Below are 16,349 nucleotides of genomic sequence, written 5' to 3'. Positions count from 1 at the left end.
CAGTGCCCCATGAAATGACACCATATATACATTCAACAAAGCCTGCTGAGTATTGCCTACAATATGTTTACTGTGCCACCTAGAATAATTTCTGCTCTATAAGCCAATATGCATTTCAGTGTTTTACATTTGGGGCATTTATTTGACATTAAAACATGTCATGCAAAAGTAATGCAAATGTTACTTACATGAATCACTGTTAATGTTTAGACAAATATTTTTTATATATAATAAATAAATATAGGTTATTCAACACTTTTCTACTATTACGTGGGGACTTTTATTTAGACCCGGAAGTACTTGTTTAGTGTTGCTGACGAGACGCTGATTTTTATGGCCACTTTCCTCGTGGATTAAGCCACACTCGTTGAAAAATACCTAACTCTCAGTCTACAGAAACATGTCTAAACTAAAGTCGTTTCGTGTATTTTTAAATGAGCGTTTAACGGTGGCTGCTGTGGAGATTTTCGGGGCAGCTGAGAAAACGGTAGTGGAGTACCAGGAGGAGAATGATCGTCTACGGAGACTGCTGCGGATCACACCGGAGATAAAACTATATAGAATAGGTTAGTATACGGTAGAGCTACTGGCTAGCTATAGTTCTACTCAATTGATAAACTGTTTTGGCAAACGGTGATCACCACTATATCAATTTTTAAAGACGTTATCTACTGTAACTTTTACCATACATTGTTTTGTCACGAAAAGCTGATTTTAAAGAATGTACAGTTGCATTCAGGCATGTTTAAAGGCTGCTTAAATCATAACTAGATCTGCAATGGTCGATATGCAATTTAATCTGGGGTGCTTTCATTACGACAGAACATTGTTCAACGTTGAATTCAACTGAAACAATACGGTATTTGGGCGTAATGTTTAGTCCAAACAGTTGCAAAACACAACGACAACGAAAGTTACAATTGGACAAATTCAGGTAGTTTGCTTCCGTTTATGAAACCCTTCTGCAACAGAATCGGCGTAATGATACCCGAGTTGAAGAACTGTGATTATTGTGGCCCTGAGGGCGATGAGTTTTGCGATTTGAAATGATCACACCCATATTGATCAGGCCGCCCTATGGGAGCAAACATACCTCAACGGTTGTTAAAGAATGGTGTTCACCGTTTTGGGGAAACGTGTTGCTCAGTACAAACCATCACAAAACGTAACAAACAATGAATTGAACGGAACACACCCCTTTACTTAAATGTATTTATTTTTAATTCACCTTTTATTTAACTAGGTCAATAAAGAACAAATTCTTATTTACAATGACACCCTATGGGACTCCCAATCACAGCCAGTTGTGATACAGCCTGGATTCGAACCAGGGTGTCTGTAGTGACGCCTCAAGCACTGAGATGCAGTGCCTTAGACCGCTGCGCCACTCGGGAGCCAATAACATCTGCTAAATATGTGTGTGCCCAATAAACATTTATTTTTACTTGCATTGCAGCTTGGGTGGGGTGGTAAATTAACTTACCTTTACTTTGAGATACTTCATTAATTCTCAACTTGGAAGGCACTGATGTCTTATAAATGTGTTTTTTTCAGTTGCAGGTGTAACTCCGATAGCTAGAGAATGTTCAGAAAAGTGTGAAATCCACCCCTTTCATCAAGTGAGAAAAGTAATTTAGCATATGTGTAAATCTTGGTCTACATGTGGCCACCAGTGTGTAGCTTAGAAATGACTAGTTCCAGCAAAGATTTGGGGTATTGCGAGATGTCGGGCAGCTAAAATGGCACGGGGAACAACACACTCGGTGCAAAACAGGGCTTTTATATTTTTCGGAATATTCTCTGGTTATCAGAGTTACACCTGCAACTGGAAACAGAAAACAGTGCATTCCAAATTGAGAATGAATGAAAGTATCCCCAAGTATGGTTGGTTGAAAGATGTAGCATATTGTCAACATAGCTGTGGGATGTAGGGGTCTTGCAGCACCCCCTGAAAAATCAGATTTTTTAACATTTTTTTCCCCCAAAAGTCACTAGCCTTTACTAGTCCTGTATTAGCAAGCTGTCTGTGGTGCCCCTCCCCCAAAAAATCTCACAACCCCACCCCCAAACTGATTGTAAGTGCAGAGCTCTAGATTAACATTTTCCCCTCAGTTGATGGCACCAGCCCATTATTTGGTCGCACCCCCAAAAAATTGCCAGTGTCACCCTATAGAAAAAATATGTGTAATCAGCTTAGAACGCCATTCGAATGCCATTCACAATGCATTATTAAGGTGTGTAAAACACTACTGAGATATTCAATAAATAGGTTATACAAGTGATTGTCATGAATTTTAGCATGACAATTAGGCTATTTTTGTTATTTTACTGTCAAAATAGGGCTAGATTGCTATCTCCTAAGTAGCTTTTAACACCTACTGCTAATTGCCATTTATTAACAGTAAATGTAATGGCTGAACAAAAACTTTGCAATGAGGGGTATTGCAGTCTTGATAGCCTATGCGCATTCCGCACGCTCCGTATTTCAAAGCCATATCAGATATCTCGATTGTAAAGCAGTGTGCTTTTGTAACGCGTAAAATTAAACCTGGTCTCCCATAAAAATACAAATAAATCCTTAACCTAAAAAAAGAGTAATCCCTAACCGAAAATATTTTTTGTTTCCCCCCCCACTTAATTTTAAATCACAGTTAATTTAACACAAAGCATATATTTCTTGTGTGTTATAGCCTATAGGCTCTTCACTAATGATGCAAGTGTGTGTCTGTTGGCTGTAGAAATCTTACCCTAATCACGGGGTAACCTACTCTTCATTTTTGCTTCATATGAAATGACTTTAGGCTACAGGACCTGTATTGATTATGCTTTTCAGACATGCTTTTCTGTCTGTTAGGGTAGGCTACACAATGTGAAAAAATAAACACACAACCTTCTCTGGTGATACGGACGTTTTACTTTTCTGTAAAGGAATACAACCTTCTGAAGCGGGACTAAAATCCATCACTAGGCAACAGAACTGTCAATCAAATAATCTCCAGCTGCTGAGCGTTAAATACTATGACTTAGCAAGACATTTAGTAGAAATAAAACACACCTAGCTACCATACCATAAAAAGCTGCATAAAAAAAAGAACACAGCAGCACATCAATCAGCGATGTTTGATGTCAGGGACAGATAAAATACAGATCATTTTACGCTGGAGCAGAAATCCACTGTCTGATGCAGCACTTTTTAAAAATTGTCTGAAAAGTTATACATTGTCGTAATCGACATGTTACTATAGCTGCGTTCTGTCTGTAAAGGGTTGATGTAGATAACTTCATTGCCCGGCACTAGCGGTCATACATACAGTACCAGTCAAAAGTTTGGACACATCTACTCATTCCAGAGTTTTTTTTTATTTTTACTATTTTCTACATTGTAGAACAATAGTGAAAACATCAAAACTATGAGAACACATATGGAATCATGTAGTAACCTATTTTTTTCTATATATATATTTGAGCTTCTTCAAAGTAGCCACCCTTTGTTTTGATGACAGCTTTGCACGCTTTTGGCATTCTCTCAACCAGCTTCATGAGGTAGTCACCTGGAATGCATTTCAATTAACAGGTGTGCCTTGTTAAAAGTTGAATAGTGCCATTTCTTTCCTTCTTAATGCGTTTGAGACAATCAGTTGTGTTGTGACATGGTAGGGTTGATATACATAAGATAGCCCTATTTGGTAAAAGACTAAGTCCATATTATGGCAAGAACAGCTCAAATAAGCAAAGGGAAACGACAGTCCATCATTACTTCAAGACATGAAGGTCAGTCAATTTGCAAAATTTCAAGAACTTTTAAAGTTTCTTCAAGTGCAGTCGCACAAAAACCATCAAGCGCTTGATGAAACTGGCTCTCATGAGGACCGCCACACGAAAGGAAGACCCAGAATTACCGCTGCTGCAGAGGATAAGTTCATTTGAGTTAATAGCCTCAGAAATTGCAGACCAAATAAATACTTTGAGTTCAAGTAACAAAGACATCGCAACATCAACTGTTCAGAGGAGACAACGCGAATCAGGCCTTCATGGTTGAATTGCTGCAAAGAAACCACTACTGAAGGAGAGACTTGCTTGGGCCAAGAAACATGAGTAATGGACATTAGACCGGTGAAAATCTGACCTTTGGTCTGATGAGTCCAAATTTGAGATTTTTGGTTCCGACCACTGTGTCTTTGTTAGACGTAGAGTAGGTGAACGGTTGAGCTCCATTTGTGGTTCCCACTGTGAAGCATGGAGGAGGTGTGATGGTGTAGGGGTGCGTTGCCGGTGACACTATCTGCGATTTATTTAGAATTCAAGGCACACTTAACCAGCATGGCTACCACAGCATTCTGCAGTGATATCCCATCCCATCTGGTTTGCACTTAGTCCCACTATCATTTGTTTTTCAACAGGACAATGACCCCACACACATCCAGGCTGTGTAAGGGCCAAGAAGGAGAGTGATGATGACCTAGCCTCCACAATCACCCGACCTCAACCCAATTGAGATGGTTTGGGATGAGTTTTACTGCCGAGTGAAGGAAAAGCAGCCAAGAAGTGCCTAGCATATGTGGGAACTCCTTCAAGACTGTCATGAAACTGGTTGAGAGAATGCCAAGAGTGTGCACAGCTGTCAAGGCAAAGTGTGGCTACTTTGAAGAATTTCATATATTTAAAAAATAATAATAATTTTTTTACATTTAAAAAAAAACGTATTTGTTTAATACTTTTGGTTACTGCATGATTCCATATGTGTTATTTCATAGTGTAGAAAATAGTAAACATAAAGAAAAATCATTGAATGAGTGGGTGTGTACAAACTTTTGACTGGTACTGTATGTCCCTCTTTGCCGCACAGGGCGGTGGTCCAGGTGCGACAAATCTAGGGCCTGTAGGACCTGTCTGCTAGACTGAGATGTCAAGAAGGCAGTGCAGCGCACTATCATGGACAGACCTCTTCCCGTTTTCTCAACCATTGAGTCTATGTTTTGAGCATGACAGCTTGCTATCTAGGGTTACACCCAGGAGTTTAGTCTCCAAGTTGCTCAATTGCCATATTATTCAATAGTAGATCTAAATGAGGTTGAGCGAGTGATTTGTCCAATTTGTGATTTGTTCGAGGCCACTGTTATGTAGGTCATAGAGAGCTATAATTCACATGTATAATTGTTCTATTTAATTCTGTGGTATATAGCTTAAACCTCTTCTCACCCTCTCCTTCCCTCCAGACTTGCAGCTCTCTCTTTCTGTATCTGAAGAGGGTGTTCCCTCTGAGCAGCAGCATTGTGAGCAGGAGTGGAGCCCCAGTCAGGGGCAGCAGGATCCAGAACCCACGCAGATTAAAGAGGAACAGGAAGAACTCAGGACCAGTCAGGAGGAAGAGCAGCTTCAAGGGCTCTTTGATACGAAAGATTCCATATTCACTCCTCCTTATGTGAAAAGTGAACTTGATCAGGAGGACCCACTTCACAAAGCCAAACTAGCTGAATACCCAACTCTCAGTCGACTGAAAATGTCTAAACTAGAGTCGTTTCGTGTGTTTTTAAATGAGCGTTTAAAGGCATCTGCTGCTGTGGAGATTTTCAGGGCATTTGAGAAAATGATAGCGGAGTACCTGGAGGAGAATGATCGCCTACGGAGACTGCTGCGAATCACACCGGAGATAAAACTATGTAGAATAGGTACGTATATATACCTACTAATATCTAACTACAGTTCTACTGAATTGATAAACTGTTTAGGCTTTCAGTGATCACCATTTAAAAAATGTTAAACACCCACACCAGTAGAAATCCACTTTTTCAATCTGAAAGACGATCGCCAAAGCTTACCCATGATGTTTGACGATTTAAGTCAATAAGTCATAGTTTGAGTCAAAGTGTGATATACAGTGCCTTCATAAAGTATTCACACCCCTTTACTTTTTCCACGTTGTTGTGTTACAGCCTGAATTCTAAATGGATTACACTGAGATTGTCACAGGCCTTGACACAATACCCCATAATGTCAAAGTGGATTTATGTTTAGACATTTTTACAAATTAATAAAAAAAATGAATAGCTGAAATGTCTTTAGTCAATAAGTATTCAACCCCTTTCTTATGGCAAGCCTAAATAAGTTCAGGAGTAAAACAAATCCCACACTGAACAAGTCACATAAGTTGCATGGACTCTCTTTGTGCAATAATATTTTTTAACATGATTTTTGATCCACTACCTCGTCTCTGTACCCCACACATACAATTATCTGTAAGGTCCCTCAGTCGAGCAGTGAATTTCAGGCACTGATTCCACTACAATGACCAAGGAAGTTTTCCAATGCCTCGCAAAGGACACCTATTGGTAGATGGGTAAAAAAAACACACACACATTGAATATCCCTTTGAGCATGGTGAAGTTATTAATTACATTTTGGAAATTGTATTAATACACCCAGTCACTGAAAAGATATACGTGTCCTTCCTAACTAAGTTGCCATAGAGGAAGGAAACCGCTCAGGTATTTCGCCATGAGGCCTATGGTGACTTTAAACAGTTAGAGTTGAATGGCTGTGATAGAACTGAGGATGTATCAACAACATTTTAGGTACTATACAATACTAGCCTAAATGAGAGCGAAAAGAAGGAAGCCTGTACAGAATAAAAATATTCCAAAACGTGGATCCTGTTTGCAATAAGGCACTAAAGTAAAACTGCAAAAAATGGAGCAAAGAAATGACCTTTGTCCTAAATAAAGTGTTATGTTTAGGGAAAACACAACACATCACTGAGTACCACTCTTCATATTTTCAAGCATGATGGTGGCTGCATCATGTTATGGGTATGCTTGTCATCGGCAAGGACTAGGGAGCTATTCCCTGGCAAAATCCTAGAGGAAAACCTGGTTCAGTCTGCTTACCAACAGACACTTGGGGACAAATTCACCTTTCAGCAGGACAATAACCTAAAACACACTGTCAAATATACACTGGAGTTGCTTTACAAGATGATGTTGAATGTTCCTCAGTGGCCTAGTTTTGACTTAAATCGTCTTGAAAATCTATGGCAAGACCTGAAAATGGTTGTATATCAGTGATCACCAATCAATTTGACAGAGCTTGAAGAATTTTTTAGAAGAAGAATGGGCAATCCAGGTGTGCAAAACTTTGAGACTTACTCAGAAAGACTCACCGCTGTAATCGCTGCCAAAGGTGATTCTAACCTATATTGACTCTGATTGTCGTGAATACTAATTAAATGAGATATTTCTGTATCTCATTTGCAAAAATGTCAACATGTTTTCACTTTGTCATTATGGGGTATTGTGTGTGTAGAATAAAATATATTGAATCAATTTTCAATTCCGGCTGTAACACAACAAAATGTGGAATAAGTCCAGGGGTATGAATAATTTCTGAAGGCACTGTACTAGGGTTTAAAGTCGCATCAGAACTACCCACTTTGCAAATCCATGTGAATGCTGTGTCTTTTCCTATGATATGATGTAAAAAATGTCAGCCTACGTTTTGTTTCAGGACTGGGTTTTATTTAGATTTTAGTCATTTAGCAGACGCTCTTATCCAGAGTGACTTACAGTTATAGCATGTGTCTTAAGATGGCTAGGTGGGACAACCACATATCACAGGTATAGTAAGTAAGGGGGGAGTCAACATCCAAGCTGAGATCTCTGCCAGGCATGCAGAGATGCACATCACCACCTGGGTGTCAGAAGGGGGAAGGAGAAAAGTAGTTGAGTGTCATCTGCATAGCAATGATAGGAGAGACCATGTGAGGATATGACGGAGCTGAGTGACTTGGTGTATAGAGAGAGGGTGGAGAGCCTGAGACGCCCAGTGTGGAGAGGAGAATCTGATCACAGTTCAGTGTCGAAGGCAGTGGATAGATCTAGGAGGTTGAGAACAGAGGAAAGAGAGTTAGCTTTGGCAGTGCAGAGAGCCTCTGACACAGAGGAGAGCGGTCTCAGTTGAGGGACCCTTCTTGAAGCCTGACTGGTTATGGTCAAGAAGATCGTTATGAAAGAGAACTAGAGTTGATCAGAGACATCGCGCTCAAGTGTTTTGGAAAAGAAAGGAGGGATACAGGTCTCTAGTTTTTGACGTCAGATGAGTCAAGTTTGGTTTCTTGGGGGTAGTGACTCCGGTGATTTGAACTCCGAGGGGACGCAGCCAGTGGTCAGGAATGAGGGAATTGAGGAATAGGAGAAGGTCTCCGGAGATGGGGTGTCAGGGTCGAGTGGGCAGGTTGTCGGGCGGCCAGACCTCACTACTTGCAGGATTTTATTTGGAGAGGGAGGTGAGAAAGAGGTCAAGGCATAGTGTAGTTCTGTGCGAGTGGGACCAGTGGACTCAATAGGCTGAGTGAATGATGAGCGGATGTCATCTACCTTTTCAGCAGGACATGTTTTTGCACCTCCAAAATGATCATAATCGATTGGATAAATTGTCAATTTTCAATTATTTTTGTAGCTGGTCTGTATTAAAAATAAATATGTGATTAATTTTACGAATGGTATAATTGTGTTCTATGCTCCTCCTGCTCCCCAAGATGAATGGTTTTGACCACTCAAGTTTTGCTTCACTACACGTTCCACAGCTTTCAAGGAACTTAGTTACATGTCATTTGCAGCATGCATGATCATGAGCAAAGTCATTGTAGCCTATCATTTCACTTCCCCTGTGAGAACCATGAGCACAGGCTGACTTGGATTTGCTGTGCCGAAGCCTGCCAGCAGCCTACCTACCAAAGGTTGCACTGTGTCCATTACATTGTAGAAAAACGCATATCGGCTATCTTTCAATAGTTATCGATATTTTTATATATACAGTACCAGTCAAAAGTTTGGACACACCTACTCATTCAAGAGTTTTTCTTTATTTGACTATTTTTTACATTGTAGAATAAGTGAAGACATCAAAATGATGAAATAACATGCATGGAACCATGTAGTCACCAAAAGTGTTAAACAAATCAAATTATATTGTATATTTGAGATTCTTCAAAGTCACAGGAAATAAAACAAATATTCAAAACTCCTTGCACACAGAACACCCATCAATGCCTTGATGACAGCTTTGCACACACTTGGCATTATCTTAACCAGCTTCATGAGGTAGTCACCTGGAATGCATTTCAATTAATAGCTGTGCCTTGTCAAAAGTTAATTTGTGGGATTGCTTTCTTTAATGCGCTTGAGCCAATCAGTTGGGTTTTAACAAGGTAGGGGGGATATACAGAGGGTAGCCCTATTTGGTAGAAGACCCAAGTCCATATTATGGCAAGAACAGCTCAAATAAGCAAAGAGAAACGACAGTCCATCATTACCTTTTAAGACATGAAGGTCAGTCAATGAATGTCAGTCAACTGCAGTTGCAAAAACCATCAAGTGCTATGATGAAACTGGCTCTCATGAGGACTGCCACATCAAAGGAAGACCCAGATTTACCTCTGCTGCAGAGGATAAGTTCATTAGAGTTACCAGCCCCAGAAATTGCAACCCAAATAAATGCTTCAGATACATCTCAACATCAACTGTTCAGAGGAGACTACTTGAATCAGGCCTTCATGGTTGAATTGCTCCAAAGAAACCACTACTAAAGGACACCAATAATAAAAATAGACTATCTTGAGCCAAGAAACACCAGCAATGAACATTCGATCGATGGACATCTGTCCTTTGGTCTGATGAGTCCAAATTTTTGATTTTTGACTCCAACCGCTGAGTCTTTGTAAGACGGAGAGTAGGTGAACGGATGATCTCCGCATGTGTGGTTCCCACCGTGAAGCATGGAGGAGGAGGTATGATGTCGCTTTGCCTTTGCCTTAATGTGGCTACTTTTGAAGAATCTCCAACATAAAATATATTTTGATTAACACTTTTTTGGTGACTACATGATTTCATGTTATTTCATAGTTTTGATGTCTTCAATAATAATTCTACAATGTAGAAAATAGTTTTTTTTAAATAAAGAAAAACCCTTGAATGAGTAGGTGTTCTAACTTTGAACTGGGTCTATATGTACACTGCTGTTCAAAAGTTCGGGGTCACTTAGAAATGTCCTTGTTTTTGAAAGATAAGCACAAAAAAAGTGTCCATTAAAATAACATCAAATTGATCAGAAATACAGTGTAGACATTGTTAATGTTGTAAATGACTATTGTAGCTGGAAACGGCAGATTTTTTTTATGGCATATCTACATAGTCGTACATAGGCCCATTATCAGCAACCATCAGTCCTGTGTTCCAATGGCACGTTGCATTAGCTAATCCAAGTTGATCATTTTTAAAAGGCTAAATGATCATTAGAAAACCTATTTGCAATTATGTTAACACAGCTGAAAACTGTTGTTCTGATTTAAAGAAGCAATAAAACTGGCCTTCTTTAGACTAGTTGAGTATCTGGAGCATCAGCATTTGTGGGTTCGATTACAGGCTCAAAATGGCCAGAAACAAAGAACTTTCTCCTGAAAGTCTATTATTTTTCTGAGAAATGAAGGCTATTCCACGTGAGAAATTGCCAAGAAACTGAAGATCTGGTACAACACTGTGTACTACTCCCTTCACAGAACAGAGCAAACTGGCTCTAACCAGAATAGAAAGAGGAGTGGGAGGCCCCGGTGCACAACTGAGCAAGAGGACAAGTACATTTGAGTGTCTAGTTTGAGAAACCGATGCCTCACAAGTCCTCAACGGGCAGCTTCATTAAATAGTACCCGCATAACACTAGTCTCAACATCAACAGTGAAGAGGCAACTCCGGGATGCTGGCCCTTTTGTTGATGTTTATCAACTCTGCGTGGAAATTCCCAACCACAATTTGTGAATATGTATAACTACCCATCCTTCTCTCTAGGACAGGAAATTATGTTGAAATAGTGCCGACAACTTCCTCTGGGCAGGTCCTTTTAAGAAGTCATTTTTTTACTTTCACCATCAATAGATGAAAGTAGCACAAACGTGCCAGTACTTTCTCTTGTTTGGACAGAATTGTCAAATTTTTTCTTTTGACAAATGTTGCATAATATTCTTTTAGAACTTCCTCTGACGATTCTCCGTATAGTTCGTCCTTATGATGCCCTTCAGACTCAAATGCTACATTGGAGCCATAAAGGTCCCTTTTGACTAGCTTTTGACTAGCTAAGTGTGAAACGCTCTATCTAGAAACAATTGATTGTGTGTACGACAGCGCATTGCCAATATACAGCAACTTCGCCAAGCTATTGAAGAGGAGGGGGACAACATTCCACAATAAACAGTCTGACCAGCTGTATGCAAAGGAAATGTTTCCCACTGCATGAGGCAAATGGTGGTCACACCAAATACTGACTGGTTTTCTGATCCGCTCCCCTACTTTTGAAAAATAGAGTATCTGTGACCAACAGATGCATATCTCTATTCCCAGTCATGTGAAATCCATAGATTTAGGGCCTAATTTATTTATTTCAATTGACTGATTTCTTAGAAATGAGAAGTTGTTGCATATTGCATTTTATTTTTTTGTTCAGTATAGATAACTTCTGCTCCTCCGCTCCTTTCATCCAGACTCCCTGCAGCTCTCTCTTGCTGTTTCTGAAGAGGAGGTTCCCTCTGAGCAGCAGCGCTGTGAGCAGGAGTGGATCCCCAGTCTGCAGCAGGAGGACCCAGGGCCCACACAGATTAAAGAGGAACAGGAGGAACTGGGGACCAATCAGGAGAAAGAGCAGCTCTTTGATGCCGAAGACTCCATATTCCCTCCTCCCTGTGTGAAAAGTGAATGTGATGAGGAGGATCCACTTCAGTGCTGGACTCTTCCCCAAACCCAGACTGTGGAGAATAGAGAGAGTGACACTAAATCAGTGGATCTCACACCTTTTGTAACAGTGACTCACATAAAGGATTTCAAAATTCCCTGTGACCCTCCAGATTATCAAAACAATGGCTCCAGCCACAGCTCAGCCGAAAACTGCGACCCAGTAGGACTTGACAGCAGCCCACAATTGCATCCTAGCCCACTATTAGATCCAAACCTATCAATGGGGGAACATTATTCCAAACTTAGCAACATGTCTAAAAAAAAACACCGCTGCCATGACTGTGGTAAAAAGTTTGCTCTGAAACCTGACTTGCAGAATCATTTGACTCTCGCCAAGAAGAGACTCAGCGAATGTCAGTTTTGCAAAAAACGCTACAACTCCACTTGTGAACTGAAGACCCATGTCCGACTCTGTCAAGGTGGAAAACCCTGCACCTGCCCTGTTTGTGGCAAGACCTTCAAAGAAACAACATTTCTGTCCAGGCACATGAGGAGTCACACGGGAGAGAAACCATTTAGCTGTGTTGACTGCGGTAAAAGCGTCAGTCTCAAGCAACTCACAAATGTGGAAATTCTGGACATTTTTGTCAATTCTGACAATGAGTCTGAGTATGAAACGGAGGAATCAGATTCTGACAGTGACTGTAAGGAGCTGCCGCCAAACCTCATGGGCATTGAGAACCCTGAATCTGAGGACCCCTTGACCATCGACAAAGTCCCAGGTCCCTCTGAAGATGCTGGTGGTGATGGAGGCAGACCAACAGTGGGTGAAGTACTGGAGGTCTGTGGTAGCTGGAAGGCCACCAGCCATTTCACCCCTCCTGGCCTTGCTGTTGGCTTTGATGAGTCCCAGTCTGGAGTAAAAAGCCCCTTGCCAACTCCCTCTGCAGCAGAGTGCTTCAAGCTGTTTCTGACAGAGAAGCTGGTGGGAGACATAGTGGAGGAGACTAATCGCTATGCCTTGGAGTTACAGGAGAAGAGAGAGCCAGGAGTGAGGGGTAAACTCGCTAAATGGGTGACAACCACAATTAGTGAAATGTATACCTTCCTAGTGACAGTCCTTCTCATGGGAATAGTGAAGAAGAACTCTCTAAGGGAATACTGGAGCACGGATCCTATGTTTGCAACTCCCTTCTTTGCCACTCTCTTTTCCCAAGATCGCTTCCTAGTCCTGCTGCGATGCCTGCATTTCGTCAACAATGCTACTGCCAACCTAAATGATCCCTTACACAAAATAAGAACTGTTCTTACCAGCCTGACATCAGCATTCAGTCAGGTCTTTATGCCATACAAGGACTTATGCATTGACGAGTACTTGATGTTATGGAAGGGTAGGCTGGCATTCCGTCAATATATTCCCTCCAAAAGGCACAGGTTTGGGGTCAAGTTCTTCTTTTTGTGCGACGTGAAGACAGGATTTGTCCAGGACATTCTAGTTTACACAGGGTCCACCACTGACGTCCAACATTATGAGGGGCTTGGGGTGTCCGGGTCCGTGGTGATGACCATGCTGGCTCCTCATCTCGGGAGGGGCCACACTTTGTATGTGGACAATTGGTACAGCAGTCCAACACTCTTCCAGCATCTGTTCTCCAACAGCACAGGGGCCTGTGGCACAGTCCAATCAAACAGGAAGGGGATGCCGTCATTTGGAAGCAGGAAGATGCAGAGGGGGGAGGTGGAGTTCAAGGAGAACGGTCAACAGCTGGCAGTAAAGTGGCATGACAAACGAGACGTCCATGTCCTCTCCACTGTCCATACAGCAACCATGTCACCCACAGGGAAGGTGGACCACCTGACGGGAGAGAGAAACATCAAACCAGACTGTGTGCTTGACTATAACCGCAAAATGGGGGCAGTGAATAAGGCATACATGATAAACCGCTTTGTGGCATGCGCCTGGAAAACCACCAAGTGGTATAAGAAGATATTTTTCCATCTGATCGACACTGCTGTCCTCAACGGCCACATAGTTCACCGCCAGCTATCAGGTGAGATAATTAATGAACAAGGTTTTTTGAAATGTTACAAACAGTTCACATACAAGTCACATTTTTCCATTATGCAATTATATTGACAATATCTCTCACCTACCCACTCCTTCATTCTCCCTCTTTATCGCCCCCATAGGTGAGGTGATTACCTACCAAAAGTACAGAGAGAACCTCATGAGAGAGCTGCTGGAGGAGCACCACACCCCTCGGCGTCCACCCACTGGGGGCCGTCCTGCTGCAGACAATCCCTTACGCCTCAATGCCCGGCATTTTCCCTCAAAAGTACCTCAAACTGCTGCACAAGGTAGTCGCACACGGAGGCACTGCAAAGTCTGCCTTTCCAGCACCAGGAGGAGGAAGCAGAGGAAGTTGACAAAGTACATGTGTGTACCTTGTGACATACCCCTGTGTGTTGCGCCGTGCTTTGGGGAGTACCATACGCTCAAGCACTATTGAGCACATCTGCAGCAATTACTGACTGACTGAATTGAAAGGTGACCTGCCATGATACAATGACTTTAGGGGTGGGATGCAGTTTTTGTTCAACCGCTACGTGAATATTGAATTATGGGCTAGGCATGTTTGTAATGAAATGACAGTTGTCATTGTCTTTTCTTTAATTTTTTTCCTCCCTCCAGTAAAACTGTAAAGAAGTGTATGTTCAAAGAATATGTTGTTAGAATACAAAAGCTAGCCTCACTCTTCATGAACAAAGATGTCAGCAACTCCACTTCCAGTGATGTTGGCAAATTACATTCAATATGGTTTGTTTCTGAAAGTAAAGAATATAGATGAATGATTAGTAATTACAGTAGAATATCAGGAATAGCAATAAAACAACATTACACTGCTGTAAGAATAATACATTGCATTTACAACATGACATGTATAAATGCACCAGTAACTGAATAGCTCCACAAGGGGGCAGGGCAGAGCTATGTTTAACTGGCCAAATAAATACACAGGACTGGTCATGAGGGCATCTTCAAAAGGATACAACACAAGCTTATACTTCTATGACGTGATTAGCAGTTTTTTACAGAACTAATGGAAGAATGTACATAAGCACAATTGAGTATAACACCATAAAGGTTATGCAATTAGTACCTCGCATGTTGGCAGTTATAAAGGAATAGACAGAATACATATTGCTCCATACATGCATATCTTGTGCTACAGTTGAAATGAGTTAAAACGATAATACAGAACCTGTATTATGCTAAGGTAAACGCACATGTGTACAAAGTAATTATTATTAAGGAAAACAACATTGAAAGCAATGCGGGCGCCAGCAGCAAACCCTGCCAGGGGTAAAAGGTTTGGGAAAGTTTTGTTCTGACTGGAGATGCACAAATGTCTACATACTTGACCTAGGGAAACCCTGGGGGACTGCTTGGGCTCTCATCCAAGAGAGAAGTTGCCTGGCTCATTTAAACATTAGCATAGCATGTCTCAAATGTAAATTGCCCACGACAGTGAAATGGGCTAGCAACTTCTGTGTATTAATGAGCCGGAATGCACCTAATTTCAGAGTGACATTTGAAATTGAAACAGCCTATAGATCATTAGCACACAGCGTGCTGTGCTTTGAAGGCAGCAGGGGTTAACTGTCCTGTTGTGTAATTTTGGTACAGAGAGCGCATTCTGACATCACAAAGATAAAAACGGACATTTGGAACTCCCGTGTGAAAAGGTAAAACATTTATACTTTCCGGAAAATATATCCTTCTGTCCAAGAGGATTTTTCGTCCATTTTGACCCTATGGTACTCATTCATGATATTGTTTGAAATTGAACCTTTTGGGAAGTAATTATATACAGTGGAGTCGTAAGTGCAAACTGTTTAAAGAGCTATTCCAGAGGCTTGAAAACGACCTCCCGTTTTGGACTTGACGTGTCAATGTTTGGCTCATACATGCATAATATACAATCTACCTGACATTTAGTGCTTGTACCTGTCATGTGGTGAATGTGCGCGCTCTGAAGTCGCAGGGCTGCATGGGTTTATCATTAGTTATCTCAATAACAGCGAAAATACACGGAACAAAAATAGAAACGTAACATGTAAAGTGTTGGTCCCGTGTTTCATGAGCTGAAATAAAAGATCCCAGAAATGTTACATTCACACAAAAAAAACGTATTTCTCTAAAATATCAAATCTTAAATATATTTAGATTTGTTTAACCCTTTTCTGTACACTACATGATTCCATATGTGTTATTTCAAAGTTTTTATGTCTTCACTATTATTTTACAATGTAGAAAATATTACAAATAAAGGAAAACCCTGGAATTAGTAGGTGTGTCAAATCAGTTACACATACATGTCAGTACATATACACAACAACGAGGTCACAGATGTTGTCCCATGAGGTGTTGCTTTATTTGTTTTTTGAAACCAGGTTTTCTGTTCACTAGCACTATATAAGATGGAAGGGAGTTCTGTGCCCTCATGGCTCTGTATAATAGTGTATGTTTCCTTGAATTTGTCCGTGACCTAGGGACTGTGAAAAGACCCCTGGTGGCATTTTTTATTTTTTTTATTTCACCTTTATTTAACCAGGTAGGCTAGTTGAGAACAA

At 41.0% G+C, this 16,349-nt stretch overlaps 1 protein-coding gene across 1 annotated transcript; it reads left to right on the top strand.

The window, feature by feature from the left end:
• The first annotated feature begins 309 nt into the window (after nucleotides 1–309).
• Nucleotides 310–14,620, top strand: LOC109904026 (uncharacterized). Its single transcript, XM_020501087.2, has 4 exons — nucleotides 310–566; nucleotides 5,217–5,669; nucleotides 11,525–13,765; nucleotides 13,905–14,620. The coding sequence occupies exons 1-4, from the start codon at nucleotides 401–403 to the stop codon at nucleotides 14,222–14,224; spliced, it is 3,180 nt and encodes a 1,059-aa protein (XP_020356676.1). The 5' UTR covers nucleotides 310–400; the 3' UTR covers nucleotides 14,225–14,620.
• Nucleotides 14,621–16,349: the final 1,729 nt, after the last annotated feature.

Source organism: Oncorhynchus kisutch, linkage group LG14 (assembly GCF_002021735.2).
Source record: "Oncorhynchus kisutch isolate 150728-3 linkage group LG14, Okis_V2, whole genome shotgun sequence".
Taxonomy (NCBI): Eukaryota; Metazoa; Chordata; class Actinopteri; order Salmoniformes; family Salmonidae; genus Oncorhynchus; species Oncorhynchus kisutch.
The sequence above is the reverse complement of the archived record's forward strand: the minus strand, read 5'-3'. Positions and strand labels throughout refer to the sequence as shown.